Source organism: Apiospora aurea (genome assembly GCF_038362705.1).
Source record: "Apiospora aurea strain CBS 24483 chromosome Unknown utg000005l_segment0_segment0, whole genome shotgun sequence".
In the NCBI taxonomy this organism is placed as follows: Eukaryota; Fungi; Ascomycota; class Sordariomycetes; order Amphisphaeriales; family Apiosporaceae; genus Apiospora; species Apiospora aurea.
In genome coordinates, this window is record NW_027117392.1 from 806,712 (window position 1) to 819,442 (window position 12,731).

Sequence of the window (12,731 nt, forward strand, 5' to 3'; positions counted from 1 at the left end):
TCCCTTTTCTTCTTCGTGCGGCGACAGGACTTAAACACATCCCCGTGTTGCTCGAATCCCTATTCCCTAACCGGAGTAACCATGGATGCCTTTTCGTAGCGTCAGTCCGATGTCACAGAAGAATCAAAATTGCAGGCCGGCGTTTGAATTACTGATGTCGATCTTGGGCACTTTCCAACGCCCAGGATCGCACTAGAATGCTGGACATTACCTCCTCCCACACATGCTCATGTAAAGCTTGAGCATGCCTTTATTATAGTTGAAAGCATGCTTCCATCTTGGCCGTAGTCGATTGCAGCGTCTTAAAGGGTGGCAGGTATTTGTCCCTTCTGGTTATCTTCGTGATTAGGACTACTCGATGTCAAATGCCCCCCCATGAGAACCAACGTCCATAAACTGGTCTGGGTATGTCTATATTCGTATAACACGATGCAATGTGGGCTCCTTGTTGCCGAGACAAGTTGAAAACCATTTGCACCTGCGCTTAAGATTTCCCTGCTGGGGCTCCTTCTTGTTGAAGCATCGCAGCTTGGTCATGCCATGCCAGGGACTGTCTATTCGCCATCACCAATCTTCTCCAGCTTCCCGAGGTCGCGTTTCTCGCCAGACTCTCCAATCAGCCTGACTCGGTCCAAACGTACCTTCTCGCTGCTGCCATCGCCGTCTACCACGAAGAGAATGACACTGGTGATGTTCTGGAAGCGTACAAACCGGAGACCCACGTTGGCAGTCCCGTTGGCATTCCAGTCGTCCTCGCCAATCTCAATCTCTTGAGTGGGCTGGATGTCCTCCGCTTCGTCAAAGCCTAGGTTATGCGGCCGGTTGGTGAACAGCTTGATCGTCTTGGGTCTCATGGGTATCTCGTCCTCGTCATCGTCCTCGCCGGCTTTAGGGGGTAGAGAAGTGATCTGTAACACATCTAGGGTCGGTATCTAGCCATTACATCGCTCCAGGAAATGCCAACATACCTGTATCGTGTGCAGCTTGACGGACGAGTTGAATGGCATGAAGAGCAGGAGCTGTTCATCTGTGTCACTTTCCACCCAGTCCTTCTGCTCGGAATCGCTCTTCTCCAGGCTCGAAGGCTTCGGCCGGTTGAACAGGGTTCGGACGGAGAATTCGGTATCGTCGGCGTTCAGAAGCTCGAGGCCCTTCACGTCGATGACATCGGAGATGTCAGAGTAGCCGCGGGGGAGGTCGGCGCCCAGCCAAGTCATGCCGCCGCCACCACTGCTGCCTCCCTCGCCAGCCGTCTCGATGTCGTTGCTGAGCTTCTCGATAAGAGACTTCAGCTTTTGGGGGTCGGCGCCCTTGACTTTCTCGGCAATCTTGCCATCGCGGAACAGAATGAAAGTGGGAAGGTGGGTGACAGCGTAAGCCTGTGCGACATCCTTGGCCTTGTCTCCCTCGGTGTTCACCTTGACGAATGTGGCGATGTTGGGTCTCGATAAGGACATGGACAGTTGCTCGTAGACGGGTGCGATCTGCTTGCAAGGCCCACACCAATTTGCGTAGACTAAAGATTGCAGCAGAAGAGTAAGCGCATGATCAGGGCAGCGCGGCGTAAAAGGATTTCAAGGGCAGCCTGCATCGCTGTCGCGGGAAAGCAACGGGGGGTGGCGGGGTAGGGCTGATGCTGATTCCTAGGTTGGAGGGGATCAACTTACAGTCGGCGACAACGATGCGCGACTTGCTGAGAATGTCGCTGAACTGCTCCGAAGAGGTGATCTCGATCGTTTTCGACATCGTGGGCGCAGGGTCAGGAACGTCTCCCCGAAAGAAAAATGGTATGGATTGGGTAGGCCGAAGGGCAGTCGGAATGCGGTGAACGTGTAGGTTGGTCTGTCGGAGAGAGGGCCAAGCAAGCTGAAAGTTCATTCACCTACGCTGGATTACTTGATTACGTAGAAGGCAGCAAGCAGTGCTATCGAATCGTGGCCATCCCTGCCACATTTCCAGCTCTAGCAGTTACCTACTCAGGAACGGGCCGGCTGTCCTGTCTCTGGTTATGTAATCAGTTAAACCCAACAACCCCGCGCCGTCATTTTCAGCACCGAGGCCCTGCAGTATGGAGTACCTTAGGTACCACTGGAGTCAATATCCGTCTTTCAATGTTGGTTCTCACGCTGACTGTTGTTTCAATATGACTTGTCCTAAGTCAAGGCTTCTATGTACAAAAATGTGTGAGCAGCATGATTGCAGCAAGATGTACGTAACATAATACAACTAAAATACACGTGAACGCCATTTAGTGATGGGGTCGTCATGGTTGAAGGATCAGGGGTGTACGTACCTACCTATCTTATGAGCTACCTCACAGCTCTGTCTGTGCAGGTGTCCGACCGAGCACGACACAACAACCAGCCGGTCACTGGTCCTGCTGAAACGTATCAGGACTCTGTGCTCAAACCGCTGCCCCGTCTTGGTTGGAGCCAATTATGTCGTCATACATGGTGAGAACACACCGATGAGCTCCCCAGGGGGTATTGCATCGGTATGCAACGAAACTAGGCTAGTTCCATGGTATGAAGCGTGTTCTAGGTATGTCCTGTCTAGGCTGGTGCCTGAGATGAAACAGGGATCCATTATTCGAAAAGAGCAGTGATAGTCCACCTCATCACGCATCCCAGACGTGGCCTGCCTCCCATAATCGCTCTCCATCCGTTGCCCCCATCTCAGTACACTTGGTCGACGACTCATCACGAACAAGAAGCAGTAGTAAATCGTATCTCAAGTAGAGCATCTAGAACCATGGCAGTTCAAGAAGCACAGTCAAAGCCGCAGGCGGTTGCCGGCACAACAGAACCTGCCGGCCACCACCCGGGCGACGAACATGAGATCCCCAGCTACGAATCCTACGGCACCTTCGACTCGCTGAAAGACCGGATAAAGCTTCACTACAATGTTGCTTCCGACTACTACTACTCACTCTGGTAAGCAGAGTTCCTCCTTCGCATCACCCCTTTATGCAGTTGCAGTTGTTCACCCCGCACACGCCTGTCCGTCTCTGCTACAGGGGACAGCACATCCACCACGGCTACTGGAAGCAGCCCAACGAGACCAAGGAGGAGGCCCAGGTGAACCTGATCAACCTGCTCCTCGAGCTCTCGGTCCTACCCAAGTCCAGCCGCATCCTCGACGTCGGCTGCGGCATCGGCGGCACCTCGCGCTTCCTGGCCAAGGAGCACGACTGCCAGGTCACGGGCGTCACCATCAGCGGGCGGCAGGTCGAGATCGCGCAGCGGCTGACCCTGGCCGAGGTCGACGCTGCCGCCGCTGTTTCTGCTTCTGGGGACAAGACTGCTGCTGCTGCTGCTGCTGCCGCCGCCGCCGCCGATGCCCAAGGCATGATCAAGTACCCCTCCGGCAAGTCCAGCGTGCGCTTCATCGAGCTCGACGCCGAGAAGATGCTGGAGTACTTCAAGCAGCAGCAGGGGGAAGCCTCGTCCTTCAACTGCGTCTGGATCTCCGAGGCGCTGTCGCACTTCCCCAACAAGCCGCTCTTCTTCTCGTCCGCGTTCGAGCTGCTCGAGGCCGGCGGCGGCGACAGCAACAAGTCCCGCCTCGTCATTGCGGACTGGTTTAAGGCCAAGGACCTCACGCCCGACCAGGAGCAGGCCGACATCAAGCCGATCGAGGACGGCATGCTGCTGCCCCCGCTGTGCACGGCGGACCAGTACGTCGAGATGGCGACCAAGGCCGGCTTCAAGGTGCTGAAGGGGCCGGTGGATATTAGCAACGATGTTCTTAGGACTTGGTATGTTTTCCAGATCGTCCTCGCTTTTCCGTGTGCCGTAATGTGCTAACCGAGGCAAACCATTATAGGGATATCTCCTGGTCATTGGTCTCGTCACCATCACTTTGGGCCTTTGCCATCTCCCAGGGGCGGGATGGCCTGGCATTCTTGCAGTCTTTCCGAGCGATGCGACGCGGTTACGCGAATGGAACGTTTAGATATTGCTGCATAGCGTTTGAGAAGCCATAGAACCACCACCATCTCCCCTTCCATTTTCAAACGATTGAATATACAGAGAAAGCAAGTATAACGAAAGGAACGTCATTGTTCTAACACCAGGCAACTGCTCATTGCACCTCCTCTATTCGGCCGCCTGCTCCGCAGAGCTCCCGATCTCCAAGCTCAGCTCGAGTTGGCAGGGGCAGTATAAGTCGCCCCGGTGAGGATGTTGGAGCACTTGGCCTTGACGGAGCCGTAGTTGCTGACCTCCACACACACATTGGCCCCCGTATACGGCATGGCGTCGCCGCCCACAGCGCACATCGCGTCGTTGTAGAATGTCACTAAGCAGCGATCAGAGTCAGTCATCATATGCCATTCGAAGTCCATTGAGAAACAAGACGTGACGGGGCTCAGGAAACCATGACCCGGAAGCGACCTACGGGGGCAGTTCAAATCGACATTGTCGATCGGGTACGTGACGTTCATGCTCTGACTCGCAGTTCCTAGGATGGTGGTGGGGATGGCAGTGCACTCGCCGGCGATCATGCTGCTGGATGTACCGGGGTTGGAGCAGCCGGCATTGTTGGAGAAGGCGACGGAAGGCGACTGGAACTGGGTCGCGATCTGCGCGGTGGCATAGGGGAAGCTGGTAGCAGCCATGGCAAGAGCGATGATGAAGCGATACATTTTGGGTGGGAGTTGGGTGAGTTGGAGGATGGTCTTCCTAGTGGTCAGGAGTGGCTTCAAAGTGGTGAAGTGAGTAGATAGATGAGGCCTGAGCTGGAGTCGAGTGAAGGAGTTGATGTGCTGTGAGCAATGGTTTTCAATTCTTGTTCAGTGAAGTGGTTGTTGCATTCCTATTTATACACATTTCTAACACTATCAACGAGTAACATTGAAAAAAAAATCCTCGTCGGCACCGATTCGAACGCCTCCGAGAGCTTCAGGGGCTCCAAGAAGCTGCTGGCCCGAATGCCGCAGAGCCGCCGCAGCCTGGCCAACGCTTCTGTCTGTCGCTTGCAGGCGACGTACCGGCACTGAAGCTACACATCATGGAAGATGCTTCGACACGGTCCTATTCAAAAAAGTGGTTGTCCAGTGACTGTCTTCAAAAGGCGTTGGGAAGAGCCTTTGCTAGTCGCGCGGGTGGCTTGAGCCAAATCACACCTGCTGCCGTCTGATTATATAGTGCATGCATTCTTGCCAGTCACCGGATGAGAAACTTCTCAGTATAAGGCCATGGCTGGAGCGTCTAAATATGTCAAACAGAAGCCAAGTATGGGTTCGTTGGTAGAAGTGGCTGGCATCTTAAGCGTTGCTGGATAGGGGCGCATAGCTCGAAGACTGCAAAGACCCATGTCCAACACAAGTGATAATTGCAGGAGCCAGACAGAGAGACCTACCACTACATCAATGCAAAGTCCAATAACGACCATAATCAAATCTACCCTCTCAGCTTCAACCATTGGATCCATCGAACCTTTCTGGAACAAATTCCGAGCCTGTAGCTTTCAGAGTTTTCGCAGCGAGGCGTCGGTACGATGTAGTGGTAGTGGTGTGGTGGAGAGTGGCGGCGACGACGGCATTGGGTTCAGTGTCAACCTTATGTTCCCTGTCTCAATATGACAACTGACCAGGTGCATGAGACGCCCCTTTCTGCAGGCACTTCAGGGTTGGAAGCTATTTTTCTTTTCTTCCTCTTCTTCTTGCGTGTCATACGGAAGGAACCGTGGGACATAACAAATGTAGTTTTTATTCTTCTGGATTTCCACCTGTGTGCCACTGAATCCACTCTGGGCTTAGTATAGTGCCGTTATATCGAACCATACCTCGAGAACTAGCGAGCCAAATAGATTCGCATGAACGGCCCTCGTCTGTACGAACTGCGGCCGAAAGAAGAAAAAGCAAACGCACATACAGGACGAGGAGAAAATTATGCAAAACAAGACCGCTCTATTTCCTTTCCATGTCAGAGTTTTCGCCTCCAGTACGCGCGTATAGTGCCCCGATTGCCGTCCTCCCTGGTTCGACAAGACCTTGGGCCTGCATTGCATACATACCATGTCTGTAGGTATAGGTACAGTAGTGGCAGTCAAGGCAAAGCAAGGCAAAGCAAGGCAAGACCGGCCTTCAGCAGAGTGGCCTTCTTCGGTCCAATGCCCAATCATGCGCACATCTGCAAACGGACAGCACATACAAACATACCTGACATACACAATAGACCTTACATTTACATATGCAGTCATGCATTGGGCATCGGTTTTATTGAGTGCAGCGTCTGGAAGACCTAATTAAGGTCTTACCTAGGTGTGAGTGGTGCTGTAAGGGGGATGGACTGCAGCTGCATAACGCCGTTACAGCGCTAGTATGCACATCTGCCCGACCTCAACCAGTACCGAGAGAGATTCACCCATCTAGAAGCGGTCACTCACGCCACTGAAACCAAGGCGATTGCTCACCACACGTACTGACACTCTTGATAAGAACAGGGGTAATTGTAGACTAGATGATGGTGTCTTGAACTACTTGCTTTTTGGACAGACAGTAGTAAAAGGACTCACGATCTAGCAAAAGTCCAGCCGCTTCGGGAACTATACTAGGTTGCATAGGTGCCTCTCACGCGGAGAACGGCAGTCCGAGTAGATGACAAGTCGTCGAGTGAGCTCTGTTTTGCTCTGTTCTGCTTTGCTCTGTTCTGCTCATGAAACTATCTGCCTATTGTATATCGCCATAACCAAACCCGCCCAGAACTCCTTGCAAGTCGCCCCTGCGACTACGTACCGTTTCCCTAGTCAAACAAGCAAACAAAGCACATTCCCGTTTCTCGGTCCAATTCATGTCGTGTCAGTCGTCCATTGCTGACCACAAAGTCTGTTTGTAGTCATCCTTCTCTATGAATGACCCGGCGCCGGCAGGTGGGCCCCCGTCCTGCTCTCCTGCCTAGTTGCTCCTTTGGCCTTTGGGTGATAGTCCGGATGCAGCAGGTAGGCCGACCCCTGTTATGCAGCCATAAGGATGCATCTTGACTTGGCATCTTCGCATATTCGAAACTAGACCCCCACCGTGTGACTAAACACCTTGGCCGCCAACTGCGCGAGCAGCTGCGCGCGATCCCCCTGAGGCAGCTCCTGGAAGACGGCGTAGACGCTCTTGCCCTTCGCATCTCTCACGGCCCCCAGGCGGTTGCCCGCGACGGCGCCCGCCATGAGGCCCGGGAAGTTGGCCATGATGAAGCCCAGGATGCCGCCACTAACGCCGCCCGCGACGCTCCAGAGCTTGCCTCCCTTATTCTGCTGCTCGGCCATGCCCTCCTCGCGCAGCATCTCCTCGAACACGTCGCCGAACTGCTCGTTCTCGGCCCGTTGCCGCGACTCCTGCGTGTTCTGCCCGTTCTGCTGCGCGCCCGTGAAGTAGTTCCACGCCCAGCTGAAGGGGAACCCGCCGGGCATGCCGCCGGCAGCGCCAGCGCCACCTGGCCCGGACGTGGGGATCTCCTCGTCGAACATGTACTCGTCGAATGGGTCGGCGTACTTAGAGTCGCCCTGGGGAGCGGCGTTAGAGCGCGCCCCGCCGCCACCGCCACCAGCGGAGAAGCCGTACATGCGCCGCTGCGCATCATACTCGCGTCTTCGTGTGGGATCGGAGAGGGTGTAGTAGGCGTCGTTGACGAGCTGGAACTTGCGGGTGCGCTGTGCGCGCTCTGGCGATTCGGCAGGGACCCGATCAGGGTGGGTTCTCAAGGCAGCCCTAGTAAACATGTGAAGTTAGCATCGTGATGTAGTGTGTGGTGGGCAGGTGGGTGTGTGTCCCCGGAGAGGTGTGTGTATCTTACTTCTTGTATGCATCTCGGATTTGCTGTGTGTTTGCTGTATCCGATACCTCAAGGATTTTGTCTGCATGCTCCGTTGTCAGTCAGGGTGCGCTGTGGGGGGTTGATGCTGCTGTAGATGCGCCTTTGGGGCAGCCGGCCACTTACAGTAGTTGGGAGGAGCACCGGCACTCATCTTGGAAACCCGGTTGTTTATTTACTGCTGTAGCTTGGTAGAGACAGTAGAGGGAGAACGACAACTAGGATCGAGGAGGAGAATTGTAGGTGAAATAATAAAGGTGTAAGTGACCTGGATGCATCATTCCAAAGCCGGAGGCCATGCCAGGCTTAAAGTCACTCTCTAGGTTAGGTGGAATATCGAGGGGCCAAATGAGGACGTCATAATCGCAAACAAGCCACGGTGGCTTGAAAAAGAGAATCAGCTAACAGCCACATCATCCAGTCCAGTCATTGTCGTATCGGAGGTTTCAGCCCATCAATGCTAGCCCGAGGTGGGCATGGGGACCCTCGAACAAGCACGGCCGGGCCCATGCTTTTCTAAAAAAAAAAAAAAGTCCGATTTCCTACAGCCTGGGCACCAACCAACACCAAAAATATCTCCTAGACTCCCCTACTCCTCTCTCAGGTATTGCGTGAGAGCCACATGGGGTGCCCATACGGAGAGATGAGAATCTAGGGATTGGGGGTGCCAGCCCAGATGGGGGCATGTCGGGCAGGACAGGACAGGGGGAAACCCGTGAGAGGCCGGGAAAGACGCTTAATTCTGTGCCTTACACCGAGAACAGCTAAGCCCATTTCGAAAAGATAGCCCGTCTTGACTCTGACGATCCCGCCCAGGCCTGCCCATTCCAAGAGGCAGACCAGCCACTCGAATTGTCGGTGAGGGGCCGGCAGGTGGCAGGGCAGGCAAAGGCATCGACTCACAAGCAGCGCTTTTTTGAGCCGCAGGAAGGGGAAGAGGAAGGAGGAGTTTCTGCAACCAACTCTGCTGGCCAACAGCCTGCCCTGCTGCCAGCATTGTCCAATCCAATCCCCTCTCGTTCGCTGCCCGCAGGTGTCGTCTCCATATTCAGCTCACCAATTGAACATCATTTTTTGTCTTATTCTTTATTTCTTGCTGTGTCAAATTTGGCCAATTCCCACTCATATAGTACGGTACATACTGCCGACTGCACGATTATATCCTCGATTATATGGAGACTGCTTGAAAGACCGCAAGCACGTCCAAGCAGCCGCCAGCGAGACCCATACGTACACCCATACCCGAAGCCCCATACTATCTATCCATCACGCGCAGCATCGAGATAGAGAGATCACACACAGAGAGAGCTCGGATCGTATTGCTATCCTTTCGCTCAGGCCCGCCCTCTCGCCCGGTACAGAACTGTACAGTACAGTCACAGTGGCAGTCACCTTGCTCTCCATCTCCAGATCCTGTCTGGTCAAGGCTACTGCAGTCCACTGAATTCGGCAACGTCGATTGTGCCCAAAGTAGACTTTTCTCAATCGCTGTTCCCATCGCGAGATCTTGTCCGGGCTGTTCAGTGCCTTGGCCTTGCCTTGCGTTGCCTGCACCTGTTACAGCAGTACATACATTAGTCGCCCGCGATCGCGTCCCTTGCTCCACTTGGGGCGCCTGCCCAAAGACTCTTCTGGACCTAGGATAGAACAGAGACAACGCAAAGACGGACGAGAAGAAGACGCTGTTTCCTGTTAGTTGCAGCAGCTCGCTTGTTGGCAATCCCAGACTATTCCATCGCACGACAAGATTGCTGCAGGTCACACAGAATCCACCCGATAGCACCGCGTACCGCCCGCACAGCATAAGAAACCCCCAGTGAGACACAAAAGATCTACAATACCCACGTCCTGTTGTTGAACGAAAGAACGCCCGTCCACTGCCCCTCTGTCCCTGCTCCTTCTTAGTCCACTTGAAGTGGCCCGAGTCAATCGTTACCTGAATCGAAACCGTTCAACCAACGTACATACCTCATTCATTGATATATATCATCGCAAAGCACAAAAAAATGGGTTTCTTCGATGGTTGGGACGGCGGCTCCGTCGTGTCGCACAAGACGACACATCGCGCCAGGAAGTCCGCATCAAGCAAGTCCTCCTCAAGCAAGTCCAAGAAGTCGCGCTCACACTCGCGAGAGCGCCATCGACACTCCACCTCCACCTTCGAGGGCCTCCTCGGCGGCAGCAGCCCTTCGCACAAGCACAGCAGCAGCTCGCGCGGGTCCTTCTTCGGCCTGGGCAACAGCAGCTCAAAGAGCTTCTTCGGGGGTCTTGGTAGTAAGTCTCTAAGTCCAACAACTCGCTCACTCAAAACAGTCGACATTGTCCGTGAAACCAAGGCACTTTTACTAACATGAGACCTCCTCGGTCACAGGCCGTTCGTCTTCGTACTACAAGCGCCAGCCCCGCAACAGTTTCGTCCAGCGCATGTACAAGAAGCTCAAGCGACTCTTGCGCGACCTGGTCTACTACGCCAAACGCCACCCTATGAAGGTCTTCATGCTGGTCATCATGCCGCTGATCACCGGTGGGGCCCTGACGGCCCTCCTCGCCCGGTTTGGCCTGAAGCTCCCGCCCGGAATCGAACGCATGCTCGGCATCGCCGCCAAGACTGCCTCGGGCGACAGATTCGGGCTCATGGGCGAGGCCGTTCGTATGGCCGGAGGCATGGGTGGCAGCAGCAGCAGCAGCAGCAAGAATGTACATGTCGACCGTGGCTATGAGGGCGATATGCGGTGGGAGCGGACAACCTACCAAGATGATGGCTGGGGCAAAGGCTGGGGTGGTGATAGCTGGGGAGGTGGTTTGGTAAGCGGTTTCTCCAAGATGTTTTCGTGATTGGCGGGAGCGACTGATTAAAATTCGGCGCTGTGATGATTATGCCCTTTTTCTTTTTTTTTTCTCACCTTCTGGCGCCCTGGGTTTTTGGACATGGGCAGGGAAAAGGCTGCCGGAGGTCTTTTTTTCTTGCTGGGCTTGAGAATATGGATTGCACTATATAGATACCACTGATTTTAACGAACAAGAATAATATGACCAAAACACAACATACCTCAACCCTTGATTGGAATACCATTTTGCACGACTTATCACCAAGTATTGAGACAACTATAGCCATCGCTCGACCAAATCACCGTGCGTAATTTGGTCGAGGAAAACTGCGCCATTAAGAAATAATAAGTCTATGATTGATGGCAGGATATTACAACACGAGGGAAGAACTTTTCAGTGCCTAAATCTCTGACATTGCTGTGGTGTTTGCTTATTTGCCCTTGCGCTTTCTGCCACTGGTGCTGGTACCACTGGCCGATTTCCGTTTCACAGGCGATTGCTTGGATGAAGCCTTGCTCCTCGTACGCGGGCCAGGCTCAGGTTCAGGAGAACCCTCGACCACAACGATCTCCTCAGGGGGAGTTCGGTTGCGCGATATGTGCACTCCGTTTCCTGTTTCATCGCTTGTGGTGCTTTCGCCAGACTCTTCACTGCTTTGTGCCCGGTGAATGCTTCTCGACGAACCATGAACACGTCGGCGAGACGGATCCGAGGATCCAGACATATTCCGCCTAGGACCTGCGACACTGTGTCCGGACGCCGCACGCGAGCCCGCAGTCTGATACTTGAAAGGATCGGGAGTGTTGCGACCAGACGACGATCGCGATACCAACTGCTGCGAAGATGAAGTCGACGAACGATGTGATGAGCGCGAAACGTTGGGCGGAGGGAAAAGGCCCACAGGCGGACCAGATCGGCTTCGTGCGCTGACAAGAGCTGTCGAGTCTTCCGATGCCGACACTCCACTGCGCTTGCGCGGAGCCTCCATAGCCGACGGATCGAACTGAGACAGGGGAACCGCGATGCGCTCTGGCTTCTGCTTTCGCTTCGCGCCCTGTTCGGCCTCCGCTTCCAACCGCTTTCGTCTTCGTTCTAGAGCTGCGAGCTCTTCCTTGTTCAGCTTTACGTCCTGCTTGCCCTTTGCCTGTGCTTTACGTATTTTGGCCAGTGCATACTCGACCAGCTCAGCCTCTTCCTCGTCCTCCTCCGATTCTACTTCGGTCGAATCATCCTCTTCGTCATCATCCGAAGCTTGATAAGCATAACCGCCGCGAGACTTTCCTCCGCGGCCCAATTCTGTACCCGTGAAATGGAGTGGGTCACTAATAAACCGTCTATTTCCCGAAGCCAAACCAGCGCCTTGAGTATCCGAGTCATCGCTGTCCAATTCATGGACTCTCTCACTTTGGGACCAAAAGCCTTGGTCCCCTTTTTGAGGCGCCTCCCGTCCTCGCCCGCGCCTCGATGGTCTTCCCCATTGGGGCGCATATTTGGGAGCTTGCGGCCGACCACCTAGACCGCCTCCCCGGAAAAAGCCTCATCGATGGGCTTATCCATAAAAGCAGCGTGGCCAATAATGACGACGCCGCTGGCACCAAGCAGCCAGAGCAGGGTGCTGAACGTTGGAGCAATGAGACCAAGGATGGCAACAGTGATCAACAGAGCAGTGTAGCACTGCGAGGATGTGGCGCGGAAAGTTCCAATAACGAGGTCCTCTCCGTTCATTTTGCCAAGAAGCCACAAGCCGGCGAAAAGCAGGACAATGTCGAAGAGCAAGAGCGGGCTAGTCACCAAGGCATAGATGCTCAGGATGAAGAAGCAGGCGGCGTAGTTGCTCGAGAAATGGCCCAGGTTGTAGTTAACACGCGATTGCATCTCAGAGAAGTTCTCGGGCTTGGACAAGCGCTTGAAGTCGCAGAACTCGCCAACAGGGCGGAGGTTGGAGAATCGGCTCGACAGTGAAGTATTGCGGAAGCCGGCGAAACGGTCCGAAATGTTCAGACGCGACGTGAGCACGTCGAGGGGAATCTGGATACGAGACGCCATTGTGTCGTGTTGAGGATGGTCGAAGGCGGTATTCGCGGTAGGTAGTGT

General features: G+C 54.3%; 7 protein-coding genes across 7 annotated transcripts; 2 read left to right on the top strand and 5 right to left on the bottom strand.

The window, feature by feature from the left end:
- Positions 1–554: 554 nt before the first annotated feature.
- On the bottom strand, positions 555–1,746 carry PG986_006829 (uncharacterized protein; the record flags this gene model as incomplete). Its single annotated transcript, XM_066843051.1, has 3 exons — positions 555–908; positions 969–1,516; positions 1,668–1,746. The coding sequence occupies 3 exons, from the start codon at positions 1,744–1,746 to the stop codon at positions 555–557; spliced, it is 981 nt and encodes a 326-aa protein (XP_066699163.1).
- Positions 1,747–2,751: 1,005 nt separating this feature from the next.
- On the top strand, positions 2,752–3,985 carry PG986_006830 (gamma-tocopherol methyltransferase; the record flags this gene model as incomplete). The annotated part of the gene is made up of 3 exons (XM_066843052.1): positions 2,752–2,933; positions 3,017–3,757; positions 3,826–3,985. 3 exons carry the CDS (start codon positions 2,752–2,754, stop codon positions 3,983–3,985), a joined length of 1,083 nt encoding a protein of 360 aa, XP_066699164.1.
- A 153-nt stretch (positions 3,986–4,138) lies between these two features.
- PG986_006831 (uncharacterized protein) lies at positions 4,139–4,645 on the bottom strand (the record flags this gene model as incomplete). Its single annotated transcript, XM_066843053.1, has 2 exons — positions 4,139–4,299; positions 4,399–4,645. 2 exons carry the CDS (start codon positions 4,643–4,645, stop codon positions 4,139–4,141), a joined length of 408 nt encoding a protein of 135 aa, XP_066699165.1.
- Positions 4,646–7,008: 2,363 nt separating this feature from the next.
- On the bottom strand, positions 7,009–7,962 carry PG986_006832 (DnaJ domain-containing protein; the record flags this gene model as incomplete). The annotated part of the gene is made up of 3 exons (XM_066843054.1): positions 7,009–7,705; positions 7,791–7,851; positions 7,935–7,962. 3 exons carry the CDS (start codon positions 7,960–7,962, stop codon positions 7,009–7,011), a joined length of 786 nt encoding a protein of 261 aa, XP_066699166.1.
- Positions 7,963–9,814: 1,852 nt separating this feature from the next.
- On the top strand, positions 9,815–10,643 carry PG986_006833 (uncharacterized protein; the record flags this gene model as incomplete). The annotated part of the gene is made up of 2 exons (XM_066843055.1): positions 9,815–10,082; positions 10,180–10,643. 2 exons carry the CDS (start codon positions 9,815–9,817, stop codon positions 10,641–10,643), a joined length of 732 nt encoding a protein of 243 aa, XP_066699167.1.
- Positions 10,644–11,067: 424 nt separating this feature from the next.
- On the bottom strand, positions 11,068–12,125 carry PG986_006834 (uncharacterized protein; the record flags this gene model as incomplete). The annotated part of the gene is made up of 2 exons (XM_066843056.1): positions 11,068–11,996; positions 12,050–12,125. 2 exons carry the CDS (start codon positions 12,123–12,125, stop codon positions 11,068–11,070), a joined length of 1,005 nt encoding a protein of 334 aa, XP_066699168.1.
- A 24-nt stretch (positions 12,126–12,149) lies between these two features.
- On the bottom strand, positions 12,150–12,683 carry PG986_006835 (uncharacterized protein; the record flags this gene model as incomplete). Its single annotated transcript, XM_066843057.1, has 1 exon — positions 12,150–12,683. The coding sequence occupies one exon, from the start codon at positions 12,681–12,683 to the stop codon at positions 12,150–12,152; it is 534 nt and encodes a 177-aa protein (XP_066699169.1).
- Between the last annotated feature and the right edge of the window lie 48 nt (positions 12,684–12,731).